The sequence below is a fragment of the Lissotriton helveticus genome, chromosome 10 (genome assembly GCF_964261635.1).
Source record: "Lissotriton helveticus chromosome 10, aLisHel1.1, whole genome shotgun sequence".
Taxonomy (NCBI): domain Eukaryota; kingdom Metazoa; phylum Chordata; class Amphibia; order Caudata; family Salamandridae; genus Lissotriton; species Lissotriton helveticus.
This window is the reverse complement of record NC_136071.1, coordinates 335,166,976-335,187,804: the sequence shown is the minus strand read 5'-3', so window position 1 is coordinate 335,187,804 and position 20,829 is coordinate 335,166,976. Positions and strand designations below refer to the sequence as shown.

The 20,829-nt window shown below is 44.3% G+C and overlaps 1 protein-coding gene across 3 annotated transcripts in view; it reads left to right on the top strand.

The window, feature by feature from the left end:
- The window catches only part of LOC144783784 (uncharacterized), a 528,515-nt gene that overhangs the window by 362,192 nt on the left and 145,494 nt on the right, over positions 1–20,829 (top strand). For all 3 annotated transcript variants that reach the window (XM_078662482.1, XM_078662480.1, XM_078662481.1), the window contains one exon: positions 7,863–7,892. In XM_078662482.1, coding sequence (XP_078518608.1) covers positions 7,863–7,892 — 30 coding nt within the window. The remainder of the gene's footprint in view (positions 1–7,862; positions 7,893–20,829) is intronic.

The window sequence follows — 20,829 nt, the reverse complement described above, 5'->3', positions numbered from 1 at the left end:
GTTGCGAAGCCCATATCTATGTTACCGCTCTGGGCTGTAGTAAATCCTATTGATGTACTTAAAGTGAATGAGACGATGGCGTCCATTAAAGGAGACATGCTGCATCACTTCACAATAATACTGCCACGTTGTGTCATTAAGAGCCACCCCTAGTTCGCTTTGCCATTCCAGTCTGGCTTTAGTTAAAACATTTCTGAGATAGTACTGCGCCATACTGTAAATGCTGGAAACTATTTTGGCAGGGGATTCCGAGCGTAGCAGGAGAGAGAAGGGAGCAACTTGGCTCCAGCATATCATCCCCAAGCAACTCTCGTAGTGAATGTTTCACCCTGTGAAAGTGAAACCTCGCAAGGGGGGTGCTATCATGTCCTTCGGGTTCTTTCTCAGCCCACCCTTGCGCCCTACCGTCCGAGAATAGGTCCCCGATCTTAGTGATATTGAGTCGTCAAGGCACAAACCACCTCACGCTCAGTGCAAATCGGTAACCATTCCGTCGGAGTAAGTGGCGAATACAGTATAGTACCCGCCTGCCTCCTCAGCAAGTTCTGCCAGGCATGTACTGTAACGTTAACATAATCTAGAATGCCCGCACCTAGCTGGTGCCTGAAACAGCCGCGCCAGAAGTGGGGTAGGCGCCACAGCAACTTTATCAATTTGCAGATGGGCAAGGTCACGTCGCTGGTGTATCCAGAAGAAAGTGTGAGTACTCTGCCCCACCGGGTAGTAGAGCTCTAGATCTGGAGCGCCCAGCCCTCTCATGGAATAAGGGAGTGTGAGTATATCCCATCTGATGCGGACTGCACACCAGCGCAAACCAGCCTCACCAGTAACAATCTAACACTACTACTACTAGTACTACTACTACTACTATTGGTACATTTAAAAACAGGAATAAGAATCGTGGTAACACTACCATTTTCATCAGCGAAATGCAGCCCAGTAGTGACAATGGCAAACCGATCCAGCGGTTCGCGTCCTCCTCTAGTCTAGTGAGTGCTTTACCATAATTGTCTCTGAATACCGTCTCAGAGTTTGTGTAAATTTGGATGCCCATATAGCGCACTGAATCTGTAGTCCAGCACAGAGAGAAATCCATTTTGATCGGCTCCGTGTCCAGAGTCAGAGGGAAAATGGTAGACCTGGATCAATTCATTTTGAGGCCAGAAATCTCGCTGTAACGCACCGCCTCCCTCAGCACTGATGTCAGATTGGTTCTAGGGTCTCTGATATATAGCAGGGTGTCTGCATAGGTAGATACTGTCAAGTTGTAACCTGGAAAGCAAATTCCTCTATGTCCATGATACTCCCTGAGAGCGCATGCCAGAGGCTCTGCCCCAAGGGCATACAATAGAGGCGACAGGGGGCACCCCTGACGAGTACTCCTAGTGATTACAATCAGGGAGGTTACCAGATCCCCCACCCACACCCTGGCAGTAGGGGATTTGGATAGAGTCGTAAAAACACATCACCGACCCCAATCCGCCGCAACACTGTTGACAGGAAGGCCCATTCTACAGAGTCGAAGGCCTTTTCGGCATCAATAAAGATCGCAGTAGCTTTAACCTCAGGTTTAATATGCTGCATTGCACCGAACACAGTGCAGAGGTTGAATGTTAAGTAGCGCCCCGGCACAAAGCCTGCCTGCTCTGGTCTAACCAGCGTCGGCACGAGAGGGGCTAGACAGTTTGCCAACATTTTTGTGAATATCTTGGTATCTACATTAAGTGGAGATAGCGGCCTGTATGATCAGCATTTGTTAGGGGGCTCGCCCAGCTTCAAGATCGCAACGATCAAGGCTTCCCACATGGAGGGGGCGTCTCACTCCTTTTGCCTATCTCCACAAACAGAGTGATCAGATGAGGATCCAGGAGGTCTCTGAACTCTTTATAAAATGCGACTACGAGGCCATCCTGCTCCGGGGCGCTACCAGAGCGCATAGTTTTTAATGCAGCAAGTATCTCCCAGGATTCCAAAGGCCTCATTGGGTATTCTGTGTCCGTCAGCCAGCCACTGTAATTTAATATGTTCTAGGTATGCTAAAGAGGCAGCATAATCTGCAGTCACCCTTGATCGATACAGGTAAAAATAATACTGACTAGCCTACAATTTTTACTCTTGGTTATACTTGAATACGTGTCTTGTCACCTGACAAATTGCCAAGTCGACGGACCAGCCCCAACTGAACCGATAGATTTTTTACATCTGAATGACTTCCCCCACAAGATACAAAACTATTTCAACTGATTTACAACTTTTCATCCAATCAACATATGAGTGTTGGTTTACAATATTTTGGAATATTTCCCTCCAGTATACTCTCCCAATTGTGTATACAAGAGTACTTATCTTAAACGTGGAGACTTTGGTTTGTGCACAGATCTACTTACAATCTGCACTACGTACCACATTATGGCACAACTGAAATAACTGTCTTCTTTTGACCGATCTGCAGAGAATAGGACTAGGCTCATCAAGTGACTGCCAAATTTAATTCAGATATGCTAGCCGGCCAGCTACAATAAGTATTAGTAAATAAAAAATACAAAACTATTACATATGGAAAGCAAAACTGAACCATTTAGAACAGACAAAGGACCATCTCTGGCCAAGAAATGTCTTCACTTTGAAAATAGGGTCCTACTGTCCCAGCCTCACCTCTACAATCCACCAGTTCTTCGGAAGAAATAATCCGCTCCCCCTTGCTAAAAAATTCATCATAGAATTTCTAAAGGTAGCCCTAACTCCATCTTAGTGACTTTAGGGTCTCGGTCTCCATCCTTCAACCACAAGAATGCAGGTAGTATACTTCAAATGTCTGAGGAGGCTATCTGCATCACCTTATCATGCTAAACTATCTGCATCCAAAATTGAGCCCACTTTGCTTTTGCAATCAGTACTGTAAGCCAAACTTTAAGGATGAACATCAGAAGAAATCCGCTCCAGCATTTGTAGAATCTCCTTTTCAATATTTCTATTAGTTACCAAGAATATATTCTCTTGGCATTGCTATGATCATGAGGTTACTACTTCATTAGAGTTTAGCCTAAAGCCCTCATTATTTCTATATACATGCTTCCAACCATTAGCTTCCAACTACTTAGTTGATGGGATGTCTTGGATGAAACAGTGGTATATCGGAAGTCTACAAGCAGATACTGTTCTCTTGATTCTGGTACCTATCAAAAGTTGCTAGAATAGCACTATTTCACAGGCAAATAATATTTAGTTCTAGAGGATTGCTTCCTCATATGGCGTGTTGTCTCAAAAAGCCTCCTCTATATTCCAAAACCTGCAAATGACCCCCTCCTTACTTTTCATCCTCTGCATGCCTCCCCTCTTTAAGCTCAGCTTACTCTGAATCACATCTGACTTAATCTTTATTATTATTATCATTATTAAATATAATCACTATTGTTTGTCTGCAAATTTCCCACACATCCCTTGAAAGATATCCTCTCCTTTGATTAAAATATCACCCCTACAATCTAACAATAGCTCATTTATTTATCCCACCAACCATCTGCATGAACTTGCGCACCATTGCTCCACTAATAGTCATGCTTAACTCCTATTAATTCAGTCTACCACAAAGAAACTGAAGAAAATGCTTATATTCCGAGGACAAGACTAATCCTACTATAACCCCATAACAAATGACCACTAGATGGCTTTCTAACAGTGTGCTTCCTGAAGTAAAGCGCTCCAAGGCCTCATTGGAGATAGTAAGCACTATATACATGCAAGTACAATACATGCCTCCACTTATGCTCTACAAATGAAATTCATATGCGTTTTATTGTTTATCACAAGTTATTCCTCAAAAGTTGTTTTAACTGGTGGTGGTCATTACCTCCACTAACTCAGAGCTCCCTCTCTCTACTGCCTTTAGTACTGAAGGCATAGGCTGTTGTCCATGCACGCGAAGTGTTCTTGAGTCCATGTTTTAATAAAAGCTTTTTGAAGCATTTGTACAAGCTTGACCGCATCTAATCAAACTAGGTTTGGGTTTTTCACTTGTAGGGGGATTTTTAGGAATTTATCATTGAAAGCTTAGTATACCTCTTTATAGCTGCTGGATACCATCCCCTTCTGTGACCCTTAAAAGCCAAGATTTTTTTAATTTTTAATTTTAATTTTTAATTTTAATTAAATGTTTAATTTTAATTAAAAACATGGGTTTTTAATTACTGTAATTAATGCAGTAACACAGCAGAACATCAGCCTGAATATCTATTTGACATTCTTATTTTTTAGCTACAAAATGGCTCTAGAGTACTTAAGCTTTGAGTATACGCACATTTGCAGTGTTCTTGCCATATGTCTTTTCCCCTGCTTCCTTTGTTTCACGTCTCACTCACCTCCTCCAGAAAGGGTGTAGCTCAGCAACTAAGTTCAGTGTGTATAAACATTAATGAATAACTCCTGGCATGGATCTGGCCTGCATGGCCCATTTCTGGACTACCCTATATGACACAATTGCTGACATTACTGACTACCATCTCTGCAGCACTCTCCTGGTAGCCTTGCTGGACTATGCAAGGGAAGTTCCCCTGGGGGCAGGCACTTTATTGCAGTGTTGCTGCTTTTGGCAAAGCGCAGAGTTGCTATCCCCTGGGGCCATCACCCTGGCCCTCCAGCTTAACAACTGGCTACGTGATGCAGCCAACGGCCATGAACACCTCGCCCTATACTCTGAATTAAAGCCATTACGCTCTCGTCCAGCTTCCAATTATTTCTCCTCACTCACAGGGCCATCCTGCTGCGCTGGCCTCCTCTATGCCCCAAGAGACCGCCCGCTAGTGTTTTGATACTCTAAAATTGCCAGATTATGGGCCCCTTGGGAGGTGAGGGCCACTAGTCCGAATATGCCCCGACCATGGCATTGAACCTACATGATGTGCCTTTGTCCCCGGCTTTCTCTAATGTGCGTTGGACTCTGGGACATCTGCTGAACTCTATTCTGCCACTGATGAATGTTCCCGAAATACAGATTTGAACAGTCTAACTTTGAAATTGCTCTACCGGTTTGTTTTGTATCTTTACCATGCTGTTACATTTTTTAATGGTTTCTGTAGCTCGCTTTTGAAACAAACCCCAATTAAAAAAAAAAACAACATTAATGAAGTACTCATGATCTAAAATGAAATGCTACTTTCCTGTTACACCAGGGCTTTATAATGGGCATCACCCCTGCCTCCTCTCCAATGGAGCCACAGGAATGGAAGCAATGGGGTTGGTGTTAGCTAATATGTCTCGATCATCAGAATGAACTGTGCTGTTGATTGGCATTGTGAAGGTCTTTGATAAGCTTTAGAATGAAGGTACAGTTTTTCCTCTGTGGTCTATATATCTATGGGAGAAATATTCTTTTATGTTTTTTTGCCTTTTAAAGGTGTATTAAAAGAGGCAAATGGAAAGCAAATTCCACCTGTACATAAGTATTTTTTCTATTCTATATGTAGAGGTTCTTGTCTTTAAGGGTTGCTTCTGCATCTCCCATGTGGGCAGAGACATTTAGTTGTATGAATGTAATGAAGATACCAGGACAACAGTGTTACAGGTAAGTAACTATTCCTTTTTTCCGTTAGTGAATGACTGCAGTTCTGAACCTGAACTTTGAAATCATGCATCCAAAATACCAAGCGCAAAAAAGTTGGAGACAGGAAGTAAAAAATAAAATAAAACAATGTGTCAATCTACTAGAGGCCTCTAGTTCTTGGCTTCGAATGTCTTGATGATAAAGCCTGCAAGCCTTTGAGATTACCTGCCTGTTATACTGTTGCCTTCTATGAACCTTCAAAGCCAAGAGTTTCATAAAGTGCACCACCCCAATATATATTTAGAAGATGTGAACATTAAAATCCTCTTCCGCAAATCTAGAGCCCTGTGTCCACTAAGTTCCAGGCTACCTCACCCCACTTTATAAAATCTTGTGGAGGCGAGAGTACACTATCAAAACCCTAAAGATTCTATTCTGGGACCCCCCTCCTCCCCTCCCCCCCCCTATCACTGCAGTCCTACTACTCCATGCCATTCCCAACCTTAACATGATGGTCTTCTCTCGGCTTTTTGGTCCTGTTTATAATCACATAACAGAAATTCTGTATAGACAGGATTTCCAGTGGAGAATACAATCTAGTTTTTACTTGACTCCATGTTTGGTTCAATGAAAAAGTGTAAATGTATACATCAGTTCTTCGAACTCTAAGACCTGGTGAAGAGAGAAGTCTCAGTCATTGTGAACTTTCGACCCCATCATATAAATGGACAAACACATAATTCAACTTTTTCCGGTAGCACATAGCTTTGAATGGCGTTATAAACAATACAGCCTACTGAGCACAAGAGCTCCATCTGCCAACGTGAAATATTTTTATTTCACTCATTAATGAAGTCCAGTGTGCACGCAGTGCACAAACATTGAACATTTCAAAAAGCCTGCCAGAAGTACAGAATGGGAGATGGAAGAGAAAAAATTATAGAAATGCAGAAAAAATACAATTATTAAGTAAACAAGATCAAAGAGAAATGGACTGAGCTGTTGACAGACAACGTTCTGTTGCAGTTCATGAGATGGATGCCAGAATTATGCCATCTAAAGGCGTGGCTTCTTTACTATATCATATTTAATTCAAATATGGCAGATATTGAATTGACTCCTGGGTGCTTTCGCCTCCTACCTTAAAGCTTCTCGCATCCTGGTGTCCTTCCTGTCTGACTGCTGTGCTATATTATTGCTAGTCTATGAAAAATATGATGCGCAGAGACTGAGCTACATCCATTAAAAATCAAAAAACCTGAATGCTCCATTCTGCTTACATTGCTCTTTTACCTACAATAACTCGTATTCCTGCTTGTTTAAGAGCTTTATTAAATCAGTGATCATTTAAGACATACTGTGGGTCTTGCTAGTGAGTAGCTTTACACATTTGTGTTTTTCCTTGCATGTTGGCGTCTTGTAAAAAGCCTGTTCGCCTTGAAGATAAACATGCAACTGACCCTTTAGAAAATGTCAACATTTAGAACGGCATCCATGGATATATTCCTCTATGTCCATTGAGAACCAGGCAAACCTCGAATATCTTCATTAAAATAAAAAAACTAAAGGCAGAGGGGTGCAGAACTCATTACTCCACATTCTCAGGAGCCCAAGAGCTTATGCAAGAAGTACAATTTTTTTGTTTTAAATATTCTTAGTGTCGAACCTTTTGTCAATATTTTGTGCAATGCATACATATTGAACAATTCAAAAAGCTTGCAAGAAAATCAAACCTAAGAAGATAGATTGAAGGTTAATTAATAGAATAATTTGTAGAAAGGCAGAAACCCTCCTACTTTGTAGTCCACAAAGGCAAATGAGAAAAATACTGCGTTGTTGATATATTTATAGTCTGCTTTGTTTTACAAGACCTGCTTCAGAATTATTGAAAAACGTGAGCCTTCTTTATCCTGTGTTTCTGTTATGAAAGGAGGACACAAATGTACTTGATTCTTGGGTATCTCCAACTTGTCAACTGTCTGCTGTGATATATTCTGTGATATATAAGTGCACATTTTTGTGGGAGGTTTCTCTCTACCCCAGTTTCCCTTTGTTTGTTCCTGTTGCTATGTTTTCTTTGTTGCCATCTTTCTACATGCATTATTTCCTGTGTATCTGTAATTTGCTCTAATGCTCTGTCCTTGCCTGTTACCCACCATCTAACCTTATCTAGATGATGAAAAATGTTGCTTTAAAGTATTTTCTTTTTGGAGTTATTTGATAGCTTAGCCTGAACAATTTGTAATGTTTAAACACTGGGATTGTGCAGAGTTCATAAGTCTGGAAAAACGAAATAAAGGTTACAACTCTTACCCCCTTACAGACTAAAGCAGGAAAATCAGGCGCACACAAGGTATTTATACAAATATTTTGTACTGTACATAAACCCTAAATAATTGCTAATATTATTCACAAAAGTGCTATACAATAATGAATTCCCATATTTTCATTTGATTATGTGCAGTTATAATGTTGTACACAGTTATGAAGAAGCCAGCCACACAACGGCCCCCTCCTATAAATGTGCATTTCCAAGGGTTTTAGATCTGCCCAGGTCGCCATGAACAAAGCCCAGGAGTGACATGGTGCCTCTTCCCAGCAGGTGCCTCCTAGTAAATTAACCCTCTGTTTCCTTTGGTTATATCCTTATTGTGGTGCCCATGACATAAATTCCATGACTTAAGATGACTGCCAGCCCCATATACAGGTAAGCGAAAGAATGGATGAGTTAACTCACTGGACAAACTTCAGGTCAGAACCAGGGTGGGGTGGGGTAAGGATCTGATTCATGTTCTCTGTTATAAAGTGGGATGGATGCAGTGCTGCAATTTCAAAAGATGCTTTTTCGCATTCTGTTTTTTTGTGGCCATGTTGTCCCAGACTTACCTTCACATCCACTATATATGTCAGAGCATCAATAGACACCCTTACTTAGTTCCCAGATGTTAAGCTCACACTATCATCCCCACACATATATTAGGTTATTGATTGACCACCAAAGCCCCTTGCCTCGCATACCCTTCATTGAGTAGATGGTCTTGTGGACTTGCACGTAAGCATTAGAGACCACAACTGGGGCTAATAATTTTCCCAGTATTTCCACTTGACTCATTCCTGCTTAGCATATGTTTCCCACAGCGTGTTTAAGGAATTGGGAGCTGTGTTTAATGTTTGATGCAAGTCTGAATGTTAACTTTTTTTTTTCTAGTGCTGGTATGTCCAGCTCTCTGAGACTCATGGGATGTCCAGGTTGCAGGACAGTCTACCTTTCCTTGCACAGCAGAACCAAAGTAAAAATTGTAGGCAACTCCTCACTAGGGATACACCAGCTCACCAGACATCAAGCCTTTTATTCCACGCGTTGAGGCTAGATGTCCGTTACAGATTTTGCACACGTTTTTTTGTGTTTTCAAAGGAGCATTAATCTCCTGCGTACTAACTAGCAGCATATGGCTTGGCATTAAGTCCGCAACCATACTATAAACAACATGTTTCAGACAATTCCAGTAGTTCAATTTGCATTTCTCTCGTGCAGGTCCACCTGCTTGTCATTGATTCCCCTTACCGCTTTTTGAGTGATTGCAGGCTTCACTACTAGTTTTTTTTAACTCTTAAAAGGTTTACCTCGTGGGCCTCTGTTTTGGGGGTTTTTGCTCTTCAGAATCTCGATTATTTCATAACACAGAAGCAAAAATGCAGGTGAGGTCTTGAAAGACTGAAGCTGTTGTTTTTACAAGCCCACTCACCTCTCCTTCCGCCTCTACCTTGCCACAAATCTCTCAACTTCCTCCCCCTAAGGCTTGTTTTTTCCAGCCCTGTTGTTCTATTAATCAAGAGAAATCTGTTTCAGCATGCCCCAGTTGCTGACCAGATATTCCATTTCCACCAAGTGGAACATTGGGTTGTGGCTTATACCATGCTTCACCGTGTGGGACCTAAATGGCATACACTAAAGCCTAAATTTATCAGTGAATGTTCTTATTTATTCATAGGGTCTAAATGCACCAAGTTAACTCTCAGGAGCCTAAGGAAGTTAAAACCTGGACTTGGACGAGGTACCCACTAGTGAATGTGACACTGGCGGGTACTCCTAAGTATTCACAGGCGCTAAGTCAGAAGAAAGGTGGAAACAGGATCCATGGTTACTGCTGTACAACTGATTGTAACATATTCAGAAGTTGAAGATGAGTTCTGACATATATTACATTAAGGCGAAGAGCTGACAACTAGGCCAGTTCACCTTGGGCATCAGATTGGTGAAGTGGAAGACTAGCAAGTCCTGTAGCTAAAGAGGAGGTCAGAGACTCCTCATACCTAACAGCCTCTGTCTTTTCCCTATCTTATATTGGCAAGATATTGAAGAGACCGCGTTGCTTATAGATTGGTTAAGGTTCCTTTGTTTATCATAATGTCAGAATCTATTTGGGGACTGGCTCGGCCCTCGAAATGTGCACTGAGCAAGGGACTGAACTTAGGAGAACCAGAAGCTCCCCTAATTATTGGGTTTTACAAGTTGCTTCCATATTTCAGAGCCGGTTTTATGACTTTTATGCCCCCTCCTATCCCTTTGCCTAACCCACATTAATTTGGATGCTTGGGCTCTGTGCTTGACCTCATATTGCTTACTCCTATTGAGTTTCTGAGTGACTGTGATATTGAACATAGGCCTATAATGCCCAGTATTTTGGCACCATCTTCAGATTCTTATTTCCTCTGTTGGGTTTGTAAAAGAAAATTGAAGCTCTGTACTGATGAATTGTTGAAGCTGAAGAGAAATAATATTGGTCATCTCAATAAAGAAAGAGCATTGAATGAATGTTGATTTCCTTGAGGATGACCGAAACTGAAATTGACTGTGGAGCACACCTGGAAAGTAACATTATTCAATGGAATATGGGAACATGAGATTAGAAATTCATTGTAGTTGACTGTAAGGTGCTGTTTTATTTTTATGCTGTAAAGTGGACCATGTCCCTGTTTTCACCCTGGTTGACTCACAGTATACATAGTTGAGCATGAATGGTTTCAAATTTGAAATGTGAAATACATATATTAATTACAGTCTTTATAGTAAGAAAGCCAGCTTTGTGATGTTCAGATGGTAATGTCATAAATAGCAAAGGTAGTTATAATGAAAGGAGAAAACAACTGCCACTCTTCGTCAATCTGACTTTTTCAAGATTGTTGACTAGAGTAGATCGCAAAAAGAAATGTTTGAATCCATTGGATTTGTAGGCAAGGTGTTGTGTGTTTCCTTTAGGGCTCACTTATGTTGCCTTTATTTTAGCTTGACTGCACGTTTTGGGCTGCTTTGCTTTCCATGTTTTTATTATTGGTTCAGACTCTGAACATCTCGTACAAGGTCAAACAACACTGTTCCCGTTCTTTCTGTGATCAGTTAGAAAACGTAGCTTGGAATTTAGACAAAACATACCTTCACATCTGCTGTTTTTTATAAAGGCTTGTCGCACCATATACACCAAGACATGCCATTTGAAAACAGACCAGGCATTCTTGCAGAACAAAGGTGGCGAGAGAGCTGCACCAGCTGTGATGTAGAACAGCTATTTATGCATGCCAGGTATGGGGTTCGCCACTGATCCCAGAGATCTGTAATATAACACTGTATTTCCATAGTGAAGGTAGGCTGAGGCAGAGATATAATTCACCATGGTTGGGCTTTTTATCGTGTATAAGTTACTTGTAATGCTTCTCACTTAGTTGGGATGCATATGTTTTCTAGTTGCAGAGCGGATGACTTATAGTGGAACACAATAGTTTCAATAAATATTGTAAACAGTTTCGTGTCTTTGTTCTGTTTATCATGGAAATAAATGAGTGAGAAAACGACAGGTGGCTATATGTTTCTATGGTACCCTGAGGGAACAAGACCTTTCACTCTGGGAAGTTTGAGGCCAGGTAAAGCACTATGAGCTAGTCTGAACTGGGGTTCATAGGTACTGATGTGGTATGGTGACTCAGTCCCTACGTCCCTCAGTCCATAAGCAAATCTTTCTTGACCCTGCTCCTCATAGGAACAGTCCAGCCCGAACTGCCAGGCCAGGTCCTCCATGGACCAGAAACAAGCATCCTAGGACCGGTTTCGCCACTGTAGTCAAGCTAGCCTGGCTTATATGGGGTGATACCTGAAACTGGTCCTAGGATGCTTGTTTCCAGTCCAGGGAGGGCCTGTCCTGGCAGTTCGGGCTGGACTGTTCCCATGGGGAGCAGGGTCAAGACTAATTTGCTTATGGCTGGGTCCAAACTGGGGTGGCATAGTGAGCAGAAGTACAATGGAATAAACCCCAGATCTCTTGACTGGGGTGAGTGGTTGAAATGTTTCAGAACTTTGTCAGTCATCTTGTTGTGTTTGCTATGGGATTACAGAACAGAAGTACGTAGGGACTGGGTAACCATACCACATCAGTCGCATGCGTACACGCCACTGGAGTCAGCTTGCCTGGCTAATGAATGGTGATACCCTGAAACGGGGCCCAGGATGCTTGTTTCCGGTGCAGGGAGGACCTGGCCTGGCAGTTCGGGCTGGACCGTTCCCATGGGGGAGCAGTGTCAAGACTGGTTTGGATATGGCTGGGTCTAAACTGTAATGGCATGGTGTGCAAACAAAGATGAATTTAGGCCCATATCTCTATACTGGGGATAAATCTTTGACATTTCCATCAATTGTTTTTTGCTACTGTGATGCCAGGCATAGTTCTGTTTACACAGAATCCCTGCAACAAAGGTACACCCATATATAAAGGACTGCTGATGTAGTAGTCGCGTTACGCGGCAGTGTGAGGGAAAATTGTACTCCACAGTAGAAGGTGTAGGCCATGCAGTCCATAATTTTATGTTCGAGGCATATGAGCTGTAGATTGTATCCTTTAGCATAGATCGCCATCTGGTGTTGGACTTGGATGTTTGCACTTTGTTACTGTAGAAGTCTTTGTAGTCACGAGATAGATCACTCCTCCTTTGCTTAGTAGTGAGCATGGCATCGACTCCATCTCTAGAATTGTTTTTTTACCGCCATCTGGTTCGGATGGGACGTGCTGCGCTCCGGCTAGCCACCGTGTTTTCTCTACTTTTTCGACACGCAACCTATCATATTCAATGGTATTGTCTTGTTCGCGTGCCTTTGACGTGCTAACTCTAATTTCTCGAGTCCGGTTGTCGACGCGGGCCGTTAGGCCTATCGACGTCATTCGGGCCACGGCTAATGGAAAGAACTCCATTCAAAAAATGCCCCCAGTGTGGAGCTAAATTTCCACACAGTGACCATCACCAGGTCTGCAACCTTTGCCTATAGCCTGAACGCGAGGAAAAGGATTGCCAATCCTGTGCCTCTTTTCAATCGAAGAAGACCATCCATGATCGCCGGGCTCGATGACACGTCATGGCTCAACAAGCTGCATCGGTGCCAGAAGACATCTTCGATGAAGGCCCGATGTTCCAGAGGCAGAGGATTCGGGGGTGCTTGAGATCGTCTCCGAAGGGGATGACTCCGGGTCCGAGGACATCACTCCAGGTCAACGAGTGAGTACAAAAGCCCCTGCTCCACCAGAAAAGCAGAAGGCTCTAGTCAAGACTTCGCCTTCAGGCCCTATTCGAGACATGAAGAAAACTTCAGAAGCTCCGCCTCTGGGCCCGGCTCTGAAGAAAAAAGAAAAGCCTTCCAGCTGTTCGGGACCAAGCAAGCCGCATATCACTATCCTTAAACCACCTTCGGTGCCGAAATTGGGGATACAACCCATTCCAGTAACCTCCAAAAAGGCCTCAGTACCAAGCCCTTTGGCACCAAAAGACCATAGGGCCTCGGAACAGGAAAAACAACAAAAATCTTCGGCTCAGAAGAAAAGTTCAGACTCAAAACCAACTTCCAGGCCGACGGAGCACAAAACTCTTCTGAAGGCTCATGAGACCAAATTAAAGCCACGCTCGGAACCGAAAAAAATCAGCACCGATAACAGACGACCAGGATGAACTGATTCGACCAGATCCCGTCGACCCAAAGCAAAAAACTTTACAGGTGGACCCTAAAACGGGCCATATTATCAGTATTCCAGCAAAGAAGAGTAAATCTGATACCTCACATACACTTGAGTTGCCTGCTAAGAAGAGAGACTTTGTAACTTCACCCATAAGACCATCTTCTCCTATTCTTCCTGGTAAACCTTTCTCACCTATAAACTCTCCTATACAATCTCCTAGATTATGTCCATGCTCACCCTTATTGCCACAGGCTGGTTATGGTTTAGGGGGTAGGGAGGGACTAGGTAATGATCTTTTAGATGACCCTAATGATAACACTACCCCTCTACAGGATACATGGGATGATTATGACGATCCTGCAGATCTTCCAGACATTCCTGATCCAGATGCATACCAATCTAAGCCATCACCCTCAGATGACAATATAAGATTTAGCCAACTTATTAGTAGGGCTGCTCAATACCATGGCGTGCCACTACATACAGACCCCACGGAGGAAGATTTCTTAATGGACACTTTTGCTCAGTCCCATAAAATCATACACACTTTGCCCATGCTTAGGGGTGTAATTAAACATGCACCCGACATTTTTATAATAATTTCTTTATTTAGATATATAAAAGCATATCTTTAAAAGATTCTTCCAGCACATTAAGTACAATTTTGCAGATTAAAAAGTTAAGAGAAAAACAAAATAAAATGTGGCCTTCTTATCAGTGCTTACTGCAACGTGTCAATTTAAAAATTTGCACTCCCAGACAATGCAGATAAGGTTAAAATACATATCATTCTACACAGTTGTGAGCAAGGCATTAGCCGTTTCCAATTTTTCTAAAAGACTATAAGCTTGCTGAACGAATTTGGCCAATTTTATATTTAAAACAGTGTTCTCTAAGGACAGAGCAGCAATAATGGCGTGCCTACAAGTCCGAACTCCTAGCCTGTTCCATTCTGGCCTGAGTAGGCGTCTGCGTTGGAGAATAAAGAAAGGGCATGTACAAAGCACGTGCAAAAAAATTTCATTTGCTGCCCCACACCCTCTGCACATTAAATCAACCCTTTTTCGACGCCATACTGGGAGATTTTGAAGGAAGCGCCAGTCTCCCAGTCTAAGGGCGATCAAGCAACGCTTTAGATGATAAGAAAATGTTGTCGAAAGGTAATTGGCCGGGGATAATCGTTTATAAGAGTTGGCTACTGCCTAGGCATGACTGCGTTTTGCAAGAAGAGCTTTGTCCATGATCAGGGATTTCAATCTTATACCTTTTTTAATTGTGTTTTTGAAAGCAGTCTGGCTTGGATTAAGAGCCCAGAGATCCGCAGCAGACATTTGTTGAATGTGGTCATTTAGGAGGCGGCCGAATGATCCCCCCGGATTGCTCACACTGATTTCGTTCCAGACAAGGAATTCCAAGGTACCAGCTTCTGCCTGTCTTAATAAGTGGATCAGGTTAATATATGAGCCAACGTTGGAGGTTTCATAATTAATTAAGCCCAGCTCTAGTCTGACCTGTGCTGGCGAGGAGGAACTCGGCAGGTGAAGCAATTTCTTGTAGAGTTTGGTTGTTAGTTTATTTAAGGTATTGTTCATTTTATCCTTAAAGATCTCTATGCCATACGAAAGTGTGGGCCCGATCTTTGCTCTGAGCACTTCCAGTAAAGGCAAGACGGTGGGGCCTGAGAGTCTCCTCGATAGCTTAGCCAAGGATACCATTAACGCTGTAGCCTTGGCTGCAATCACAGTGTTTTGTTTGGTGAAACTGCCCCTGGAGTCCAAATAGACCCCTAAGTATTTATAAGATTGGCCGATTGAGATGCTTTCTTTATCTATTGTCCAGCCTCCGCCGCTGTAGCGTTTTTTGCCAAACGGAACAACCATGGTTTTTTTCATGTTGATTTCTAGCTGGTTGTTAGCCGTGTATTGCATTAAGGCATCAAGGAGTCTTTGTAGCCCCACTCTGGTAAGACTGAACAGTGCCAGGTCGTCTGCATATAAGAGATTGCATAATGCCGTGCCTCCTACTTTTGGTGGATGGCTGATTACCTTCTCTAGAGAGCTTGATAGGTCAGCAATGAATAGATTGAAGAGGAGGGGGGCCAGCACGCATCCCTGTTTGACACCACGAAAGTTCCAGATTTTCCGGGAGAGATGCGAGCCAGACCCTAACTTCACTCGAACCCATGTGTTGAAATGCAGCAGGATGATTGGATTCAGGATATTGTCTGGAATTCCCCACTGCCTCAGTTTTTGCCACAGAGCAGACCTGGGCACCCTGTCGAATGCTGCTTTGAAGTCAACAAAGCAGCAAAAAGTCGACCTGGAGTTTGAAAGAGCTTTGTCAATGATGGTGGAGATTGTCAATAAGTTTGTCATTGTACCTGATTTGGCAACGAACCCTGTTTGATTCAGGGGAATCAGATTGTTCTCCTTTGCCCATTGTCTGAGATCATCCAAAATAAGGCCTGCAAAGTGCTTTGCCTCTATATCCAGCAAGGCGATTAATCTGTAGTTGTTTGGGTTGCCTCGTGCTCCAGCTTTATAAATGGGATGGATAATAGCACCTCTCCAAGAATCCGGAATTGTTTGAGCGCTCAGGGTGTAATTGAAGAGATTTGATAGCACCTTGGACCAGAATGGGACATCGGACATGAATAGCTTTTGTGGCAAGCCATTCGGGCCCGGTGCTCCGTCTTGTCTCCCTTTCGTCAGTGCTTTAACTACTCTTTCTTCAGACAGTTCATCGGGTGAGGTAAGCCCCTGCATTGAATCAGGTGGGAGATTCGATGCTGCGTCCGTGCCTTTGTCAAAAACCCATGTTAATCCAGGGCGGTCAGGGTGATCTTGTGCCTGGAAATGCTCTGTTAGGTATGAGGTCCAGTCTGCTTCCTGAATGTTCGCTGATCCAAAGGATGTTATGTTTCGATCGGTGCTGTTGACGAGTGACCAAAATTTCTTTGAGTTCTTTTGCTTACTTTCCCATACTAGTTTGACCCAGAATTGGGATTCCTGGGCCTTTTTCTCTTGGGTAACTGCCCTCCTAAGTGCCTTTTGGGCATGACGGTATGTAATGAGGAAGCTGCTGTTCTCTGGAAATTTTAATAGCGACCTCAGTGCGTTGTTTCTCGTTCTTTTTAGTGTTTTTATAATGGGGAGGGCTGTTGCTCCTACTGGTGGGGTGCGATTTGGGCCCTGCCTTGTCACTGGGTAAGTTCTGATCAGATGTGCGCATAACTGCGACCATATTGCTGTTGGAGAAGCCGCTTGGTCTGGGATACACATGATAAAATCCTTACTTGTTTTTAAGATGCTCTGACAGTTAGTCTCACTCCATTTCAGGCGTTTTAAGTTATCGGAATGTATTCCTTTGTAGGTAAATGGTGCCTTTTTGTGGAGAACCAAATTTGTGTTGAAGGAGATGACCAATGGCCTGTGGTCGCTTTCGGACCTTGGCAGGACGGAGAAGCTAGCCAGATCGAACAGGAATTCCGAATTGCAGATGGTAAAGTCCAGATAGGACTTTGTTCTTCCATTTGACCAGGTCCAGTTTGGAGGGGAGTCGCTGGCCGATCTTCCATTCACCACCAGGTACCCTGCGTTGTAAAGTCTCATCGCGGTGACCTCGCCTAATATATTGGAAACTTGCACAGGGGGTTTGGATTGGGGGACAGCCTCAATAATGCTGGTCATATTGGGTCCTTCTGGGTCTGCTATGTTCCCCTGAAATAGGTTCGTGTTCAAGTCCCCTGTGATAATGCGATCCGAGTTAGGATATTCTGTCGCTATATCATTCATAATTTCGCAGAGTCTGGCCAGGTGGTCTTTTTTGTGCGGGCGTTAGGATTAGGGTACACATTTATAAGTAAGAGCAATCGCTGTCTGTGCCGTAGATTAATTTTGATCCCCAGTAGCCAGTCTTCTTTCAGGTAAAGTTGAGTGAATTCGCCTTTTAGGTTATTGGATATGTATGTGGACAGCCCGCCTTTAGGGTGGCCGAAGCGGCTGTCCCTAAGTGCCCGTTTCCAATATTCAAGAAATCCTTCTATAGGGCAGCCCTCTAGTTCCCAGGTTTCCTGTAGGGCAATTGCCACATGTTCCCCCAGGAAAGACATAGTGTCTTCGTTTAAGGTTTTTTGATGTAGGCCGCTAATATTCCATGAGCACAGTGAGAAAAGTAGCTCCCCCTTGCTGTTGTCCACACTGTGCTGTTGTGCCCCTGACGGGAGGAATGATTTTGGTGGATTGTATGTTTCTACTGGTGATCCTGCCGCCGATGGTCAGTTTGTGTTTTTTGAGGCCAATACTGCTGGCAGCCATCCCCAAACGTGGGCTGGTTCTTTGTTTCTCCCCGCTATTTCGGGGCATTTAAGTTCTGTATCCGACCCTGAGGCATTTTTTAGAACAGAGAACGGCCTCCCATGCCCTGTGTTTTTGGTGGGGGCCGGCTTGCTGGGTGTGGTCGCTCCTGATAGCAGCGCGATTGGATACCCTGGTGTTGAATAAGGGTACACTCTAATCCCCCAGTTCCGCAGTGTGGCCTTATGTTCGAGAAAGGCTCCCACCCAGCCTACCTGTACGAAAGTTACAACGGTGACCTCAGAGGGTTGGTTTCCTCGTGGGGGAAGGAATTCAATAGATTCGATGCTGTTCGTGTCCAGACCTACTAGCCCCGGTATGCCTTCCACTAATTTCAGCAGATTTGATCTGTTAAGAATATCGTGCCGCCCCTTGGATTTGTACTCGGGGGCTAGTAAAATCCGATGACACGATAGGTCGTCGCTTCGCGGCTCTGGTGCAGTTGTGGGTCTGAGGATCGGTTTTTCGATTGTTGCGTCTAATCTGTTTTTATGTAACTGCTGTGATGGTCGGAGGGGAACCCGTTTTGATTGTGGAGTGTGACTGATCCGGGTACCTGTATCATTGCAGATGGTTTTAGTAAAGCTCAGTTTTGGAGTTTTGTTTTCATTCCCGAAAAGGGGGAGAGCCATTGAGTGCCAAGATTTTCCTGCCGCTGTCTCTTGCCCGGTGTTACTTGACCTTACTGGACTCACCCTTGTGCTTGTTGCAGGATCGCTACCCTCTGCTATCGTTGTCAGGGCAATTGTTGATGTTCTTGGGCTCTGAGGACTCCTCGCCAGTTCTTGAGTGGGGTAAGTCCGCTGTGGCTCCATTCGAGGTTATTGTTGCATTTATAGTTGGTTCCACTGTGCTGGGTTCTATAGAGGATTTTTTATTTTCGGCTATCGAAAAAATGGGGAAGAGATTCTGATGGGCCAAGTTGGAATTAGCCCTGAGTTTATTTCTCGCTTTGCGTTGACGTTTGCGCTCTCTCTTGCTGCAGGGAGGAATAGGCCCGGGGGGGGCCGGGACTGATGGGGCGGGCGAAGAAGCAGAGCTGTTTCGTCCATCCTCAGATTTGGCATGCTGGATTGTTATCCCAGTTGGTGACGGGAAGAGTGCCGTTTTCAACCGTCAGAATCGGTTTTATTAAAGTGCTATGTGGGTGACCGTTCATTGATGAAAGGCGGTTAGTTGTTCCTGTAATGTCCGCTTCTTCTTCCTTTGTTTTTGCATTTTTGTTTCCAAAGTCCTCCAGTGGTTTGTCCAGTTCTTGATGTTTGGAGGGTTGCAGTTTGGCTGACACATTTCCTCCCCTCAGCTGCTTTACTTCCCTGATGACGGTGCAAAGGCAATCTGGGAGCAGGGAGAGGGAGTCAATAATTGGGGAGCAGCAGCACGTTGGTTGAACAAAGTTCGCGGATGCTTGCGCCCTTAGAATTAGCGAATTCAGTTTGTCTAATTTGCCGTCAATCCCTGACGTAAAAAGTGCCAGGGTATTTAGTAAATCTACCTGCACCTCTAGTTTTACTGAGTGGTAGTTGAGTGCGGTCACAGTTTGTTGAAGGGTCTGTAATAATTGTGGCCAGACACTAGTCGTAGTGTCCTCTTCTATATTAGGTTTTTCATTCGGAATGAGGCTCGGGCTTGGGGAATTTGGGGTGGTCTTAAAGAAGAGGGACAGATCCGACATGTCTTGGTCATTTGCTGCCAGCTGTGCTGGTTGACTTGGACATGGAGTCCTTGTTTGGCAAGGAGGCGATAATAACTTGTGTAAAGGACTCTGGTCTGTTGATGCTGTTAGTATTTTTGTTATTGGTGAGGTTAGCGAGTTTGAGAGTGGGCGACTACCATTGGATTGCACTGGCCCAGCTTGCCCGTGGATTTGCACCGTCGTTGTTTGCTGAGGAAGGCCTGTGGGTGGCTTAGACGGGATCAAGGACACCGGTCCGGTAACGGGAAGTTGTGAAAGTTGTAGCAGCAAAGGGGAAGCCTCTATTGGACACATAATATCTTCCAGCTGTGATTGCGGTAGGGTGGCAAGCCCATTATCATCTGCCGGGGATGTGAAGGGCTTGCCTGCTTGAAAAGGAACAGTTTGGATGTTTTCCCTGTTGTGGGTAGTACAAGTAGACCCAAAAATATAGACCTCTGACGGCTCTTTTGTTGGCATCGTGTTGAGTACCCAATTTTGCGCTGGTGCATGGCGGTCGAACCCTGAATGGTCCGAGGTTGTAGAAGTGATTACCTCCAAAGTTTGTGGGTGTTGCTCTAATAATTGTATTAATTCCGCTGTTTTTGATGGAGTCTTTCTAAAATAGTCCCGTAGGGTTAGGCTTTTGGGGTTTTGGTGTGTGCTTGGCATGACCCTGAACCCCAGCTGCGTCTGGTTGCTTGGGCTTCCTTCGCTTGGGTGCGGTGTACTTCTTTCTTTTCCAGATCTCATTGCACCAGAATGGTCTTGGCTTGGGCTCTTTTGACTGAACGCAGATTCGGCTCAGCTGCTTCTTTAGTACAGGAACAGAGATGTTGGAGGACGGTTTTCTGGTTCCCTCTTCGAGGATGACTGCAATGGCGTACACTGCGTGGCTGCACTCTGTGCGGCTGTGTCTATAGCGGATGGCACCCCCCTGCTCACTTATCCTGCCCAACCAAACCAAGCCACCACCCTCTCCTGCCCGTGCCCTTAGACTCCACTCCGACCCACCACTCCTCACTGGGGCCCTAGGACACTGGAGGTTACACGCAGTGCGGCCCCCCTAAGAAAGGGCAGCACATCTCAAGGCCCAGAGACGGGGTAGGCCGGCAGTGGAAGCAGTTGAGCACCGGGCAAGGGGGTCGTGGGACAGCCGGCTCAGGACAAGTGCAAGGGGAGCAGCCCCAGGGCTGGTGAACTCCCGTTCGCAAGTCAAGTAAGTGGCCAGCAGAACGGGCTTTTCATACGCTTGACGTTAAGAGC